This window comes from Lycorma delicatula, chromosome 2 (assembly GCF_047948215.1).
Source record: "Lycorma delicatula isolate Av1 chromosome 2, ASM4794821v1, whole genome shotgun sequence".
NCBI classification, from domain to species: Eukaryota; Metazoa; Arthropoda; class Insecta; order Hemiptera; family Fulgoridae; genus Lycorma; species Lycorma delicatula.
This window is the reverse complement of record NC_134456.1, coordinates 33,917,087-33,935,016: the sequence shown is the minus strand read 5'-3', so window position 1 is coordinate 33,935,016 and position 17,930 is coordinate 33,917,087. Positions and strand designations below refer to the sequence as shown.

The 17,930-nt window shown below is 31.5% G+C and overlaps 1 protein-coding gene across 9 annotated transcripts in view; it reads left to right on the top strand.

Annotated features, from left to right (window-relative positions):
* LOC142320626 (putative ATP-dependent RNA helicase TDRD12) overlaps positions 1-17,930 on the top strand; it is a 126,145-nt gene that overhangs the window by 39,122 nt on the left and 69,093 nt on the right. For all 9 annotated transcript variants that reach the window (XR_012755454.1, XR_012755457.1, XR_012755452.1 and 6 more), the window contains exons 11-15: positions 3,105-3,254; positions 5,856-6,049; positions 10,889-11,017; positions 12,470-12,615; positions 16,970-17,137. Coding sequence is in view for 2 of the 9 variants with exons in the window: in XM_075358640.1 (XP_075214755.1) it covers positions 3,105-3,254; positions 5,856-6,049; positions 10,889-11,017; positions 12,470-12,615; positions 16,970-17,137 (787 nt within the window). In the remaining 7 variants the exon portion in view is untranslated. The remainder of the gene's footprint in view (positions 1-3,104; positions 3,255-5,855; positions 6,050-10,888; positions 11,018-12,469; positions 12,616-16,969; positions 17,138-17,930) is intronic.

The window sequence follows — 17,930 nt, the reverse complement described above, 5'->3', positions numbered from 1 at the left end:
ACATTTCTGGCCTTTTCTGCCAGATAGCATCCCGCAGATGTTTGAGAACTTCAATGTAGTAAGGCTAGTTCACTGTGGAGCTTTGGTGGGGGTATTCATGATGGACTACACCCTGTGCATCAAAAAAAAACTGTCAACATCACCTTCACATTGGAACGAACTTGGCAAGCTTTTTTTGGTTTGGGAGATGTTTCACCCACCCACTGGGATGATTGAACCTTTGTTTCAATCACCCAAGATTCATCACTTCTTATGATCCTCGACAAAACTTTTCATCTTCTGAATGTTCAAGCAATTCTTGACAGGTCTGGACGTGATAGGCTTTTTGATCGTCCATCATCAGGCGTGGAACAAATTTCGCAGCAACACGGTGCATCTTCAATTTTTCAGTCTAAGTCTTGTAACATGATCAAACTGATATCCTACACTCTTCCGCAAGCTCTCTGATGGTCAGATGTTGATTTGTCCAAACCAGGGTGTTGATTTTGTCTACGTGTGAGTTGTCAGTTTACGTAGAAGGCGTCCAGGATGCTCATCATCTTCAATCGACTGACGACCATCTTTAAAACATCCATGCCACTTAAATTATATAGCACGCTTCATAGCAATGTCGCCATAAGCCGTCTTGAGCATATAAAAAATTTCACTCACAGATTATCTGAGTTTAACACAAAATTTCACAGCAACTCTTTGCTCGTTCAAGTCACTCATTTTAAAATCCGCCAAATGAAAAAAACACTTCACAAACAACCACATAGCTAAGCAACCAATAATGATATTTGCAATAAAAAAACTGCGTTGTAATCAGCTGATCTGTACGAACATGGTGACGCCAAGCAGATTTGACTGGAACCAACTGGACCCGAGCAATTCAAACAGTCTACGTATTTCTTGAACATACTCGTATATATTCAAAGTGATTAACAGAGAAATGGATATGAATTTTTTTTGTGATGTAAACAGTGTATCTGGCATTTTCTAAACTCATTCTTCTAGCGAAAATAAAGAAAAAAGTTTAATAAAATTGAGTTTAGAAGCACTTCGTTGGCGAGTTAGCAAAAGATTTTGCCCTGATACCTGGGCAGTAAGTGAAATAGAATCATACTGAAATTCTGGAAAACCAAATTAAGATTTGGAAACTTTCTTATAGTTTTTGACTTGACAAATTGAATAAAACATGTTCCAGAACCATATCTTCAATATTTTTCATAATATCCAACATAAGACAGAAAACTTTATTGACTAAACACATGTTTTTTTTTTTGTGTTTGTAATACAAAACTTTGTTAAATGACTGATGGGTGCATAAAATTCATTATCAAAACTTGTAAGAATTTAATTTTGAGAAAATTTATATAAAATAGTTAAATAAAAAGCAAATACAACTTCAAGAAATTTTATTTTATTAACACTTACCATATGAAAACTTTTAAATGTTATCAACTACAAAAAACTAAGTTCTCATACTCTCTCTTTCTGTCTCTCTCTCTCTTTTTCTCTTGTACGCATCCAACCCCACATTCAAAAATCTAAAAGCGTTGGGTCAGGTGATTTTGATGGCTAGGAATGTGGCCCAGTGCAGCCAATCCATCACTCTGAAAATTGCTCATTTAAGTAAGCCATATGCCAATACAGCACATGAAATGGGAAGATGTACCATCGTGTTGAAAGTACATGCAGTATCTCGATGGTAGTGCAACAGCTAATAGCAGCGACAATTGTTCCTTAAGGAATTCCAAGTAAATGTCAGAATTTAGGTGTCATGTGAGAATGAATGGTCCAATAAGCTGATCGTAAACTAGACCACACCACACATTGTTGCTAAATTGGTGTTGGAAATTATGTTCTGAGTAAACTGAGTCTCATCAGTAAATATAATGAACCTGTACAATTGGTGGTTCATAATCAACCTGCTGCAATATTGCAAATGAAGAGGAGGATCTCTTGGTTAAGATTTTGATTATGCTATGGATTCAGCTTGTTGTTATAAAGTGTCCTCCATACCAAAGAATGGTAACTCCAAACTGCTGGAAAAGGCATTGTGTACTAACAACTGCACTGTGTTCAGTAGCCTCGATAATGGATAATGCATCAGATTGTTCAAGACAAATCAAAACTTTTTGTGAAGCCACAAGAATGTTTGATATGGTGGATGTAAGACAGAGAACAATAGGCAAGCATCGATTCTGGTTTTGTCAATGCAGCGGATTGGAGTTGCCAAATATCAATAAATTTACTTATTCTTGGTAATTTGTAAGATTTGTAATTAAGGTCTTAGTATAGGTTACTAGTAATTACTTACTCCCATTTATTTTGGTGTTTGTGTGTGTTTTTATATACTGGAAAGCTCATAAAATAGCTAAATTTAAAAAATGAAAAAACAATATAAATCATAAATTGACAGTTATTTAATAGAATTTAATTCTAAATTTAAAGATTTAAAATTCTGAACACTTCACCTTGAAACAGCTATCATTTCAGTTTAATCATTCTTTGAATTTTTCTGAGCAGTATCAATTTTTTTTCCTTTTAAGTGAGAATATTGTCATTTATTATTTACTAGATTATGACTGTAATTTTTTGTTACTAGAGGTTTGGATTGTGGAACTAATTATTTCTGATGGAATGTTTAGAAAGATGGAAGCTTCTAGGAACATGGAAAACCCATTTGAATATCCAATAACACAAGTTCCAATATTCTTTTATATTTTGTGGTTAGTGATAATCAATAACTTTTTCCTTTAGTTCTTGGTAAGAACAGAGTCAGACACACGTAGTTTAAAATAGATTTTTTCTCTTGTATGTTCTAAAACACACAAGGGATACTTTAATTATAGCTATTAAAAGTAGAACTGAATTATATTTTCACTGTTTCTAACAATTGCTGTATGGTGCACAGACAGATAAAATTATTACTCTGTAGACATTTAGATACTTCATGATATTGATTTATATTAAAGTATGTGCTAGGAGAGAGGGGATATGAATTAATCTTAACTTGTCTCATACTTACTAAAAAGTTATGCATTTTTAATGTATCCTTTCATACATACAAACCTGTAGTTAATGAACAGAATTAACATCAGTGGTTTTTTTTTTTTTAGAATTGCTTACATGTGAACAAGGTATTACTATGAGATCAATAATTGTATGTCGCAAAAAGGAAGAAGCAGAAGAATTGGAAAAAAAATTAGATCCTATATGTGGTCGTTTGCTTGTTGCTCATGAAGGCATGGATCATGTTGCTGTTGGAAGTGAGTATATGTATGATATGTCATTGTACTTATATCTATATCAATAATAGTTTATTGAGGTTGTTTGAATTATAATCTGTTGATGAGGTTTCCAGTTTCTTCTTTGGTGAAGTTGATGAAGTAAGGTAAAGTTACCAGTGAAGTAAAATGATTTGTGAATTCTTATGTACATCTAGTGCAGTGATATCCAAAGTCCCAAATGGAATAAAAAAACTGTTCATTTTCAAAATGAACAAAGTTTTTGCTTAAATTTTTTTAAGCCAACTATAAATCTATTTTTTTCAAAATTTGTATTGCAACAACATTCCATTGTTTGTTATATTCTGTAACATCCCACTAGGTCAGCTTTTTAGATCAAACAGCAGGCGGTAACTTCTGTAATAAACAGGATGTTAAAAAAAAAACAATATTGGAGATTTTAAAGCTATTTAATATTTCTTAACTTTGACTTAACATTAATGAATACAGATAAAATGAATGAGTAATTCTTAAGTTTTCCTGTAAGTGTTCAATGTGAGCAACTTTCATCATGTAACACTTACTCAACTGATTGGGAGTAAGTACCATAATTTATTTAATCCATAATTTATTTAATCAGCATGTCTTGTGTAATGAGAGACTACTGCTTCAATTCTGTGCCTTAAATTGAATAGATCTGTAAGTGACAGAGCATATACACAAGATCCTTTTAAGACCCCAAGGAAAATGTTAACGGTGCCTGATTGGGTGACCTTGGATGCCATCACTCTGTCAGTGGGTCCATGCCAATAATCCAGCAGTAAAGAAAACATCATTCAACTAATTCTGTATAGTTATGCTAGTGAGGAGGCACACCATCTTGCTGTAGAATAGAATCTCAGAGAGGAGTTCTATTCTGTATCTATATGCAAGATGGACCAAAAGCCATTTCGCAGTTGAGGATGAATCTATGTACTCAGCTAAGTATTCAATCAAGCAATTCCTGTTTTGCTTACTTCTGCAAAAGAGAAAGACCCATAAACTTGTTGCAGGATATTGTACAGAAAACATTTAATTTTGGGAAGCTCCTTTCTCATTGTAAGAGTTCATGGTGATTTTCTGACCTCAGATAAGGATATTATGTGTGTTACTTTTTCCATTAAGATGAAATGTTGTCATCACTAAACACCATATGGTTAAGAAAGTAACATTTTGATTGTGAAATAGGCATGCACAGTATAGTTGAAGTTGACTTCAAAGCCTATATCAGCTGTAAACTGTATAGATGGACAGGTAAGGGGTTCCTTACATAAACATTATAACATTATACATTGTCATCGCCAGCATTTTAGTTTGTGGCTGGCCATCCTAACAGATTTTTTAACACTTCAAAGGAAAGACGCCCTGGTACATTGACCATTTTCTTCAGATACCCTCAGTTGTCCTGTTGTCTTTTCCCTTCCCGTGAAAGCCTATCAGGGCTATGAACGGGGGGGGGGGCGGGGCGCGACTGGAAGTGTTACAAGGCGAGTGTCTTTCCCTACAGGGTTGGGACGTTCTTTTCCCTTTTCATAGACATCCAATCGTTTCAAACTGATTATGCTACCAATGAATGTTATTGTCTCGTGGAGGATTGCAATGAAACTTTCTATAGAACACATGATGAACTGTAACAACAGATTCATATTTAGCAAACTGCAAATCACAGAAGGCTTTCTGTTCAGGAGTCACCATCTTTGCTAGTGGTGCTGTCAACTGAATATGTAAGGAATCAATCCATGCCTATGAATGCAACTAAAACTGTCCTTTTTTAATTCAAGCTTTAAAAAAAACATTGTAGGCCTCATCCGAGAGATATTATAACAAATTAAAATCCTGATATTTTTTTTTACACTTAATCAATTATCATTAAAAACAATTATGTTTTACAAAATGATAAGCTATGTTTGTGTATTTATAGCATGATGTCAGAGAAATAATTAAGTGTTTCTAAGATTCAGTTTCTTTTAAAGAGAGCTGGTGCATATTAATTTACATAAATATTTTATGTAAATTCTTGAAAATTTACTTTAAGGAAATTCTTGAAGTTACATTTATCTAAATTGTTTAAATACTCTCTTTTGGGGTACATTTTCTTTTTATATGTTTTAAAAGAAATTTATAACGTATCCTCTCTGTTTATTAATTTTTAACAAAAAAAAAGAATTATTTTAAATTATTCTTAAAGCGCTTTGACTGTATGCATATCTAAAAAAAATTGTAGCTATTGAAATTTCCTTTTTAAAAAGTCTGCTGTGATTCATTATTATATGTTTTTTTTTAATAACAAGATATTTTACTCTGTTAATCAGTCATGTTAGGTGATTGATGTTACTTATCATCTACATATTTTTGATATTGTGATCCACAATATAACATAACACATTGTATCTTCTGTTTTTAATTATTGCCCAATTATTCTGATACTCAATAATTAAGGTTTTTATATTAAAATAGCAAATATTTTCTGTTATTTCCTGCAAATATTTTCAATTATTGAATAGCTTTGCTCTGTGAAGATTTCTTATTTAGCGACAAAAGTAAAGAACTTTTTATTATATGCAATTTGATAAAGATATGCCATTGTACTTTGTTTGTTTCCAGATGTGCGAAGAGCTTGGCTTAGAGACGTTATTGGCCTTCATGCAGTTATTATTTGTACCGATGATGTCTTGTCTGAATTAAATATCACAAATGGTGATAGACTCATCCATTATAGTTTACCTTCTTCAAAAACATTTTTCAGTAGTAGATTCATGTGTCTGTTAGAGAAGTATCACAATATCTTTATGAATCAGGTTAGTATTAAGAATTTATATCAAATACTTACCATTAGCAAAAACATACATTGTTTATATTTTTCTGTCAATGTATGTAAGATTAGCATCCATGTATTTTTAATATATTTGCAATAGTTGAATTTTTTGCTATAGATAACTACAGGGTCATTCACAGGAACCGGATGTTTTTGAAGTGGGTTGTACTCGGGCGTTCGTGGTGGGAGGGGTACGTGGCTGGTGTCTGACGTTTCCTTTGTTCATAGCATTTACATTTTAGTCTTTGAGATGGAGCCGTGAATGCTAGACCAACGCCTGTATGCGTATGACAATGACGAATCCGTAACTGTTGTTCAGCGAGATTCCCGCCGTCAGTTTAATATCCATCGTAATGCAAGTGTCCCTTCTCGTAACACAATATTGCGATGGGTAAACAACCTTCGAACAAGCGGTTCAATATTGAAGAAAAAACCACCGGGTCCCCGACGAACTGCTAGCACTCCGGAGAACATCGAACGAGTAAGGGAAGCCATTGTCAGAAGCCCACGCTGCTCTATTCAGAGGCATTCAGCAGCACTTCAAATGAGCACAAGTACGGTAAAACGAATTCTGCATACAGACCTGCATTTCCATCCTTACAATATAACCGTCGTGCAGGAGTTAAACGAGCAAGATTTCACGCAGCGATTACAATTTTGTCGACAAATGCTTACCATTTTCGAAGAAAATGAAAATTTGTTATTTTTAATGAGTGATGAAGCCCATTTTCATCTGAATGGCTTCGTCAACAAACAGAATTGCCGGTATTGGGCAGAAAGAAACCCACATCAGCTTCACGAGAGACCACTTCATATCCCAAAGGTGACTGTTTGGTGTGCAATAGGAAAGGTCGGTGTTACTGGACCGTATTTCTTTTAAGAAAATGACGCTGCCGTAATTGTAACAGCTGATCGTTACATTGTGATGTTGAATACGTTTTTCATCCCTGAGTTACGAAACTGGGGAATCGATTTTCAAAATGTGTTATTCCAGCAGGATGGAGCTACAGCGCACACAGCGAGGGCAACGATGGCTGTTCTCCGTAACTTGTTTCTGGGACGGATCGTTTCCAGATTCAGCGACATTCCTTGGCCGCCTCGATCCCCCGACTTGAGTAGTTGTGATTTTTTACTGTGGGGGTTTCTGAAATCCTGTGTGTATGGCAATAAACCACGTACATTGGAGGACCTAAAGATCGCAATTTGTCATCACGTCACCCAGATTGATTACCATGCTGCAAAGAATTGAGGCCAGTTACTGTAAAAGGCTACAACAATCTATTCCCTAAATGGACATCACTTGCCGGACATAATTTTTCGTTCATGAGTAAGCAACAAATGCTTTGATTTAACAAGTGTTTCAATACCAATAAAACTATTTTAAAGTAAATATTCAATTTTTTATGATTATTTTAAAAACATCCGGTTCCCGTGAATGACCCTGTATTTAATTTCAAACTTTAACATTTAATGTTTTAAATTTTTACTTGGATATACTGTGATGGCTTATGTTTTTACATCTTTTACTTTTGAAAATAAAAATTGAATACCTAGCTGTAGGTGACATAGCAACAGAAGTTGCTGTTTACTTGTGATGTTATTATTGCTTTCTGTTCATATCTATTCAAACTTTAATATAAATGATAGGTTTGTGAATGTGATTGAATGGAATTAAATAAATTATTGTATGATCTTATAGTTGTAAAAGAGTTAAATAATGAAAATTCTGGTTAAAAAAGCAGCAATGTTGAGCTTAATGAAGACAGTGATGATTCAAGTTATCCAGAAAATGTAGGTGTTCATGATAACACTGAAATAAATAGTTATTATATAAAGCATTGTGTATGTTTTAATCTTAAGCAACTTCCAACGTTTTGTTTGATAATATATGTAATAGTATGGTAAGGGTTTGATGTCCATGGTTAACTACTAGGTGTAACTTGTCATATTGTAAAGAGATTAAATTTAAGCCAATTTTTATATCTAATACTATTCAGCTCTAGTTAGGATTTTTATTTTTTATCTTTCTCCAAAAATATAGAGAAATGATTAGAAATAAGATTAAAATAAATATATCATTAAATATGGATTATAAAAGGTAAAAATTTAAGTATTGTCGGAATAAAAATATTAATAATAATAAAAATAAAAAGTTAAGTGTTGTTAGGATAATATTCTTTTCTATTACACTAATATTTTTTTAAATATTTATGTGATCAGGTTTAAGAACAAAAAAATTGTATTAGGTACTATAAAAAAAAGAAAGAAAAAAGACTGAATAACCCATTTATTTGCTTAATATTCACCAAACATTCATTAATAATTAAATTTTGCTTTAATTATTAATTTTATAATTATTATTTAATTCATAGATGTGAATTTGATGTTTTAAATTGAATTTGATGTTTTAAATTCCACAGTTCCACATTAAGGATAATCTGACAATTTATGCCAACAAGGTTCTCACATTAATAGCATTTTATTACCTAAACTATAAATTTCATTAATATGCAGTTTAAAAATTCAGTTTTGTTTTGATTTTGTTAATTATTGCAGATACTCTCATTTCAAAGAGAATGTCTACAGTGAACAGCTTGGTAGTAATCAACATAATGAGGAAATATAACTGCATGGGAGTGAGGGGTTCCATGTCTACTTTAATTTATTTTTGAGATGATTGTATGGCTCTATCATTTTCACCTCATTCTTTTATATGTAAGCCTTAAAAGGATTTAGAAGCCCAGCCCCAGATTGGGTTATTTATACAGCTACTAGATAGTAGCAGTATACAACTACGAAACATTCTTGGTCGTGGTCTGATATTTAATCTGAATTTGCTCCCCCACCAAACTATAAATGTGCAAATATTAAGGATGTAGTAAGTTTAAAAGTACAGGTCCTCCATCCTCAGCCTGCATCCAAAGACATGTAGAAAAAAATCACAAAAAAACTATGAAAAGTTTAAAAATAAGGGAAAGAGATTGGAATGATATAGAGTAAGAAATGATTTATTCAAAACAGGGATAGGAAAACAGACAAACAAGCATACCTAAAGGATTGCGTCAAGCTCTTCCAGAAAATGAGTGCATCTTACCTACAATTCTTTGGAGAGGATGAGGGTATCTTTACTTGTGATATAAGAGCAGGAGATTACTGATCTACTGTTTTATATTATAAAATAGATGTTTAAAAATAATTGTTGTTCCTTTAGATACTAGTCATTCAAATATAAACTGGAATTTTGTCATGTCGACTGAGGAAGAGCAGTGAATGTGATAGGGCACTGTTGGTAGTTGGACTTGTGCGGAGGGGAGCAGGAGGTACTATTGTCCGTTGTTTAACAAATTGTAATCCAATTTTTCGCCAATGAAGATGTCAAATCCTCTGAAATTTTGACTATACTCCAGGCACAGTTTACAGATGCTATCCTGCCAAAAATTCAAGTGTTTGTTTAGGCAAAAAGATTTTGAAGTGGCTGTGATGCAGTGGAGAACAAAAGTCTTGAATATTGTCCGCTTACCAGTGTCAATAATGATGATAACATTCAGGCTATTTGTGACATTGTGGATGGTGACTGCTGCATTACTGTTGCTGAAATTGCATCAGAGGTGAGCAAAAGTGTTCGAAGTGTGCATACAATGTTCTCAGATACTTTTGGATGCACCAAAGTATCAGTGAGGTGGGTTCCATGTCTTCTCATTGAGGCACAGAGAAATGTCCAGAAAGACAACCGTCAGACGTCTGAATTGTTTTGAGGAAGAAGGAAAGATATTTTTGGACTGTATTGTGACTTGTGATGAAATGGGATCCACCACTACACCTCGGAAGGTAAGTGAACAAGTATGGAGTGAAGGAAAAGTGGGGAGGGACACTGATCAAGGTCAAGAAATGCTTGTCAGCTGTAAGAGTTCTGGCAGCTGTGTTTTGGAACCCAAAAGGTGTCCTGCTGATTGATTTCCACAAATGAAGGACAGTAAATGCAGCATACTACTGCCAGTTGTTGGATGACATCAGGGGTGTTGCTTATCACAACAAATGACTCCGGCAACCGATTTGCAATGTTCTCCTCTCCATGACAATGCACATACAGCAATTATGATAAACTTGCTAAAATTCATTTGACACCTCTTGAGCTCCACTCTACAGTACAGACTTGTCACTGTGATTTCCTCATGTTTGGGTTTGCTGCGTAAGGTTGCTTCATGTTAGGTTTGCTGGTTATGTGTGCAGTTGGTTGCTGGGGCAGTTTTTACTTATTGATGAGGGGATCTGGAAACTACCTATCTGGTGGAGAAAATGTATTTTTGTTGAATGTAGAAAAGTAATATATTTCTAATTTTATCTAATATCAATAAAGCTACATAAACATATTATGCTTTATATTTGAATGATCCTCATATTAAAGAATCATTCAAAAACAAAGCTCAGGCTTCTCTAGAAAAACCTTCACCTATCCATTTAATTTTGTGCATGTAGAAATACCCAACTGAACTATAAATTGTTTAGCCAATTCTCTATTAGAAGGTGGTTACTAACTAAAATACAGAATTTTTTTTTATAAATTGGTGAATAATGTAAAGAATTTAGTCTTTAATTTGAATGTGCTAAAATAATATACGGTATCGTAGTTTGTTATAGTCATATGCTTATTATTTTTTTCAGGAATTGCCTTAGATGAAACTATTTGTTTGGCTACATGAAGTGCTTGTTAAGAAATGCTTCATTGGAATAATTCTTTATAAGAATTGCTTTAATTTGAATTTAGATTAATTCATTTTATCATTTAATTTTTTTTGATGATTTTTTAAAAAATCTTTTATAGGGAGGAACACCTTTATGTAAAGTTTATGTATTTGTGGATGAAGAGAATGATGAACAATTTCCTGAGATAGTTGATTTGATGAATCGGTTAAAGTTTCCTCTACCAGAAAAAATTAAGAATGTTGTTAAGGTATGACAAAACTGTGCAGTAAACTAGATATAAATTTTTGCCATCTTTATGATAAATTTTATTAGTTGTGGTCATGCATGCATTTGTGTATGTAAAAAATGTAATTAAGTACTTTTTATATTTTAGGCTGGGGCTTTTTTTTTAATTCACCACTTGCCTTATCATTGCTGTAAAATTATACTTTAGAACTTTTAAATTATATTTTTTTACACTTGTTAAATAATTAGGTGATAGGTACACGTTTTTCTTATTTGAATTTTAGTTATAGATTATTGATGATTAGAATATGTATCATTTGAAGATTATATAATTGATGTAATATAAATACCATAAAGTAATATAAAGTACCATAAAGTATTTAATATAAATACTTTTATAGGAGTGATCTTCAAACTGGGGTATTTTTTCTATGGTCAGATTGGTTCCATAAATGTTTTCATTTAATAGCTTGAGGTGGTTCAAGTCATTTGTATTTGAAAAAATACCATGTCATCTACAATTCTCCAGAGTGAAAAATCACAAAGCACCAAACCATATGAATATTATGCCCATTTAATTGTTTCTTGGCATCCTATCCATAGGAAAAGTTTAAGTAATCTCTTAACCTGAAGAGCATAGGAAGGAGTTGTTTCATCTTTCTGCCAAACATTGTAATTACCAGTGTCAAACTTGGGTTGTTCAATAGCTTGGGATTGGAAGTCTGATAACATCTCAATTTATGAATTGTTGTTGTTCTTCTGTGCCAAAGAATAATGTTCCAGTATTACTTGTTTTGTGATCCCAAATCAAACATGAACTCTGAGTATTACATGAGGATTTTCATCAGACCAAATAAAAAGAATTATGGTAGTTTGAGGCTTTTGAGTTTCAAACATGCAACATTATATCATATCATTAAGGAAAAGAAATGAAGATCTAGTTCTCACCCAATAATAAATTTCTCACGAATTCCCCTTTTCTGTTAACATCACATTCAAATTTTCTAATGCCATTCTCAGTAATTCCAGCCTAATAGAAGTTCTTTTATGTTTGAGGGATCTTTATTTAAATTTTCGGTAGCAAGATGTTTGTTTTCTAAAGTTTGACTAAATCAGATTTATCAGATCTTGGGAGAAATAGCTTTGCTTCTAATATTTTCAAATTTTATGTTCAGCTTATGCAATTGTTGATGGATGACAGCAGATAATTGCTTCGATTCATCATGAATGTTGAAAAGAGCTTATTTTTTCACCAATACTGAAGCGTAAAAACCTATTTTTCGTTTATGTACTTAACACCATTATTTGTAAAACAAATACAAGAATGAACTGTTCAACAGTTGTATGGAAATTTTATCAGATGATTACTACCAATTTATAAAGCAAAAATTCTATATGTAACAGAATTTAAATTTCTGACTTTTAGTCCACATGTATTTCAAAGAATATTTGATTAATCCTTTTTTTGTTTCAGAGAATTAATCTTCAAAAGGAAACTGCAAAAAAGAAAATGCCCTTATGTGAAAATGTGAAACAATTTGGTAGCTGTTGGAAAATTGCAAAATGTCATTTTAGGCATATTGTTTTATCAGAAGTTGATGAAATAAAAGATTTCCCTGTGTAAGTTCATTGACACTATTTCCTTTGCATTGTTTATTCCAGCTATTTATGTTTTATAACAATTTTTAAAATGAGAACAAGTGTTGTTAAAATCTACAGATTATTATTAATCTACTGAATTAGCTTCTACCATGTATAGGGAAGTAAAAACATAAATCAAGGTTGTAATTATAATACTAAGCTTGAAATTAGATTAAGTCAATAAAACTATAAAATTATTATCAGATTTCTGTTTTAAATAAATAATGTGAAACAGTGTGTGTGTGTCTGTGAATAAAATAAAATACTTGCTTATGAGAAAGGTTAAATATAGAGTGTATAGCTATTTGTTTATTTAAAAATATAATGTTATGCTGCAATCATAATATTATTAAAAGTAAAGAAGTTTGATGAAATGCTAGACAAAGAAAAAATTTAGAAAAGTGATTCATTCATTCATCTGAGAAATGTTGACATATTTATTTTTATTAAGAGAAAAAAGAAAAGTTAAAAAAAAATTAATTTATTTTCTCCTTATTAAGTACTTTTCAATTCAACTAAAAAAATAAATTGATTACAAGGTTTGATTGGAAAGTTTTAAGACTGGGCTTGTAATTTCAAAATGGCAGTACTTGCAGGCTAATGTGATGGATCTCCTTCAAAGTATAGTCCCCTTCTGATTGGAAACATTGACTCCAATGGTGTTTCCACTTTGGAAGCATTCCTGGAAATCTTGCATAAGAACAATCTTTGTATCTGCCTGGATGTCTTCAATTGAGTCAAATCGGTTCTCTTTCAAAGAAAATTTCAATTTAGGAAGTGGGTAGAAGTTGGCTGGGGCTAAATCAGGGGATAGGGGGTCTCTAAGCACAGGAATCTTGAATTTAGCCTAAAATTTTGCAATTGAGAACACATGATGAGCCAATTGTGGTGGTGGTGGTGGACCCAGTTCTTGTCTTATCAGAGTGCAGGCCTTTTATTTCACACATTTTTGTACAAACACTGTAGGACACTTTTGTAGAATTCTTGGTTGGTTGTTTATCCCTTAGGGGCAAATTCGTGATACCCATAGAATAGAAGAAAATCATTAACTTGTCTTTATATTTGACCGACTGTCATACTTTTTTTGGTTGTGGTGAACTTTTGAACCCTTCCACTGCGATGATTGTGCCTTTGTTTCTGGTTTATTTGAGTAAACCCATGATTTATCACACCCTGCTTAACAAGTCTGGGTCAGTTTCAGTCCAATTATCAGCAGTGTTTTTTCTGTGATCTGACAATTTTGGAATAAATTTCATTGACACAATGTATGTTCAAACCTTCAGTTAAAATTGACTAAATCCCATAGAATATTCATCACACACCTCCCTAATTGTAATTCTACCGGTCAGTCTATGGCCAGTAAGTCTACATGATCAGTTTATTCCAGTTACCCAACGTAAGTGATAAGATGTATGTCACTGATGTTTCTGCATGAATTTTTATGAATAATTCATCACAGATAGTCCTAAAGTTTGTGAATGATGTTGTAATAAACAAAACAAAAAGAGTGGGAGAGGCATTAACTTTTTTCATCAATATCAGAATAGAAGTGAATTTCTTGATAATATTTTACTAGGGACAAGGCATGGGTTTGGTTTATCAATATTGAGAAAAAAGAATCCAGTCCAGAGACTGGATGTACACACACTTTCTGAAGAAGCTCAAAAAATTCCAACACACCAATTTCAACAAAAAATGATGATGGCTACCATGTTTTGTGACCATAAAGGAATTCTGTATTTATGAAGCTGAGTTCAGCAATAACTGTAGACATATAATTTAAAATGTTGACATAGCATAGGTGAATGATACGTAATAAACAGCAATAGATTGTAATGAAGGGGATTGGTTTTTTGCATGATGGTGCATGGCTTCATATCTCTGCTACCACTAAGAATTTATTAAACAAGTTTAAGTGTCTTTATTAAACAAGTTTAAGTGTCAGATTTATATCCACCCCCCCCCCCCCCATATAGCTTAATTTGGTGCTGACTGATTTTCATCAGTTTGCAAAATGTAAGAATTGGCTGGTTACTTAACACTTCAAAATTATTGATGAACTCGTGGATGGAATCAACAGATTTATTGTTACTTTGGTAGTACTGTTCTTGGACAAGCTGGTATCATGATAAAAGTGCTTGAATTTAGGCTAGGAATTGTGTAAGGAAGTTAGGTAAGTATGAATGTAAACATCATTTGTATATAGTAAATTTTTTTCAATTTATTTAATTTTTATTACTCAACTGGAGATTAATTTTTAAATAGCCCTTGTATATGAATTGTTTTTGTTATAGTATTTCCGGTTTTAATAGTTTTTGTATTTCTGTATTAGTAGATTAAATAAGAAGTTTCTAAAATGTAATAAAAATTGACTTCTATCTTTTAAACCTAACTAATAAAAGTGTGAATGAAGACTGAATGTTTTTTGTGGATTGTTAGTGAAAAATTTTCTCTGGCTCTGAAAGTGGGTTTTAGTGATTTTTAGTTTGGATTTGGTGGAAGTACTGCATGTAGATTCTCTAATCATTATTGGCACTATTGACTGGCGAATCCATCAATCATTTTAGGTGGTAATTTTCTGAGAGAAGATTCTAACTGCTATACACATTTCTTAGCCAGAAACACCTTTTTGGCAGCCTAGGCTTTGTTTAGTTTGTGTTTAACATGATCACAACATATTATATTTTGATTGTGTTTCATTTTACATCTTAATGTAACATCTTATCATTTCATTGTTTATTAGAACTGCCAAGTTCTTTTTTTTAATTAATTTTATTTAATGTGCATTAATGCATTTTTTGGTACATAAGTCTTTAGGTATAATAACTACAATGAGCTTGAGATCATCAACCCTGATTATTGACTATATATATTTGTCATAATCAGGCTTAATGACCATGTCATTAACTCTTATACTGGAAATAATCTAAGTTTTAAAAAAAAATATATTCTCCAAACACAACTAATTTATAATTTATTGAGTTTGTTAAGTATCTACTTATGAAAATAATTGACCATAAGCAGCAAGAAACTCTTCTAATTCTAACATTGTTTTCACCACTGGTAAAACTAGTGTGCATGTTGTAAAAAATATTTTATTTATATTTACAAATAAATAAATGAGTCTATAAGCAATTAAATATATAAAGCATGTAAAAACTAAGGTCTGCTTCTTAAACTTAGTATAAATACAGCATGACATCTTTGAATCTAAAAATTAGTGGTATTAAATAAATTAGTTTATTGTTTTTATTTATTTATAGAATACTTCACACACACGATTATTTTTTATAATAAAATTTTTAATACATTAAAGAAAAAAAAGAAGCCAAGAAAAATATTTAAAAAAAATTAATTGTTTAAAACAATTTTTATAAAATTCAACATGTAAAAGATTTTAATTTTTGCCGGAAATTAGTTCTGACGAGCCCCCCAATCAAATTCTGAAAAAAAATCTCTGGTGGTTGTTAGGTCTATTTAAAGTTAGTTTAGGCCACCTGTATATCTCTGAGCATTGTTTTCGCATATAGTGTTTATTTATACAAAAATATAAAATAAAATAGATTTTTCACTAATTGAGTATATTAACAATTTTTAGCATAATAATGTTTACACATACTAATATCAATAAATACAAGATGAGAATGATTTTTATTTTTTTAATTATTTTCAGAATTTTAATATATATTTTTTTATATAATTTTCTTTTGTTAATAAGTGATTCAGTCAATCAGTGTGTTAGTTTAATTCATTTTTAATTTTGCATTTTGATTATTAACATTTTTTATAAAATTGAATTGTCTTCACCACTAGTTACCAATGGTAAAAACAATGTTAGAATTAGAAGAGTTTCTTGCTGCTTATGGTAGATTATTTTGCTGATCAAGAGTAGTTGTAAAATAGGTTTGTTTGTAGAATACATAAAAATCATTAAATTTAAAAAAAAAATTAAATTTTTAATAAACAGTAGTATTTTCTGAAATAGTTAATGCATTTTTCTTTAATTTAAAATAATAAAAAAGCCATCATGCAATGATGTAGTCACAAAACTTTGAACCTAGCTAAATTTGCTCAGTATTTTAGAGAAATATCCTTCTAAAGTAATTAGCAACCTGCCATTTCTGATGTGATCTATATAATGTATAATTAATTATTTTGTGATCTAAATAAAGTATTTATTTCTTTTTTTCCTCCAATATTGTGTTTTTACCTTACTAGTGTGGAAATTTTACATTTTCAGAATTAGTTTAAACCCTTGTTTTCACTGTAATTTTGTTAATATACAATCTGCACTTAAACTGTAATTTAAATTTATAACTTTTTTTTATTACAGATCAGGTTACGTTAAGTTGAAGGTGGTGTTTATGCATGATGCTAGTCATTTGTCTGTTATTTTATTAGAACATAAATACAGTAAAGAATGGAAAAATTTACCTGGAGTTAATCAGTTAGCTGTTATTACTCTTAAGATGGAAAAATATTTTGAAAATGAAGAGGAAAGGTAATCAGTTCATTTATTACTTAAATTATGTCACATATTTTCCTTTGTACACTATGAGTCCTAAATCATTCTAAAAAATTATAGCAACAGGACACCTGGCTTTCTGATGAAAGTGAAGAGTTAATGGTTTCCTACTTATTTCTCTATTTAGCCAAATATATAGTTATATATCAGGATGCCAAGCCCAACAAAATGCACGTGATGTTCAGTCCTAAAAGTGACATTTTCTGTTCATCACAGTGACTGGCTGTATATTGAATATTGCTATCTCAGGAAAGCTAGCTCTTTTAGTCTGCTTGAGACTGGTTTTTCAAGTACCTCAGGTGCTTTACATGTTTCACAGCCACAAGAAAGATGGAGATTGATAAAAATTGGTAGTATAAAGGAAATAAAGGTATAAAGGAGTATAAAGGTATAAAGGAATGTGTATCCCTTTCTGCTGTGGAAGAATGTATTGCATACCTTCCTTCAATTCAGTAAAGAAGCTTAACTGTCTACTATCTATATATTCTTAAAATATTATTTTAAATTTAAAAAATATAATTATTAATTCAGAAGTTTAATTTTATTAAATAGAAGCAATTTACATTTTTTTATAATGATGGTAAGTGCCCTTTTGTTTGGTAGGTTTCAGTTCATAGCCAGCCTTCAAGCCAATCAATAATTTTATATATGTAAAAAAATATTTGTACTAAATAAAATAAGTGCTTTCAAAATTTTTGTATGAAAAAAAATTTATCCATCAAATCTAATAACATCAGACCAGAGAAATTTTACTGGCTAATGTTGGTTT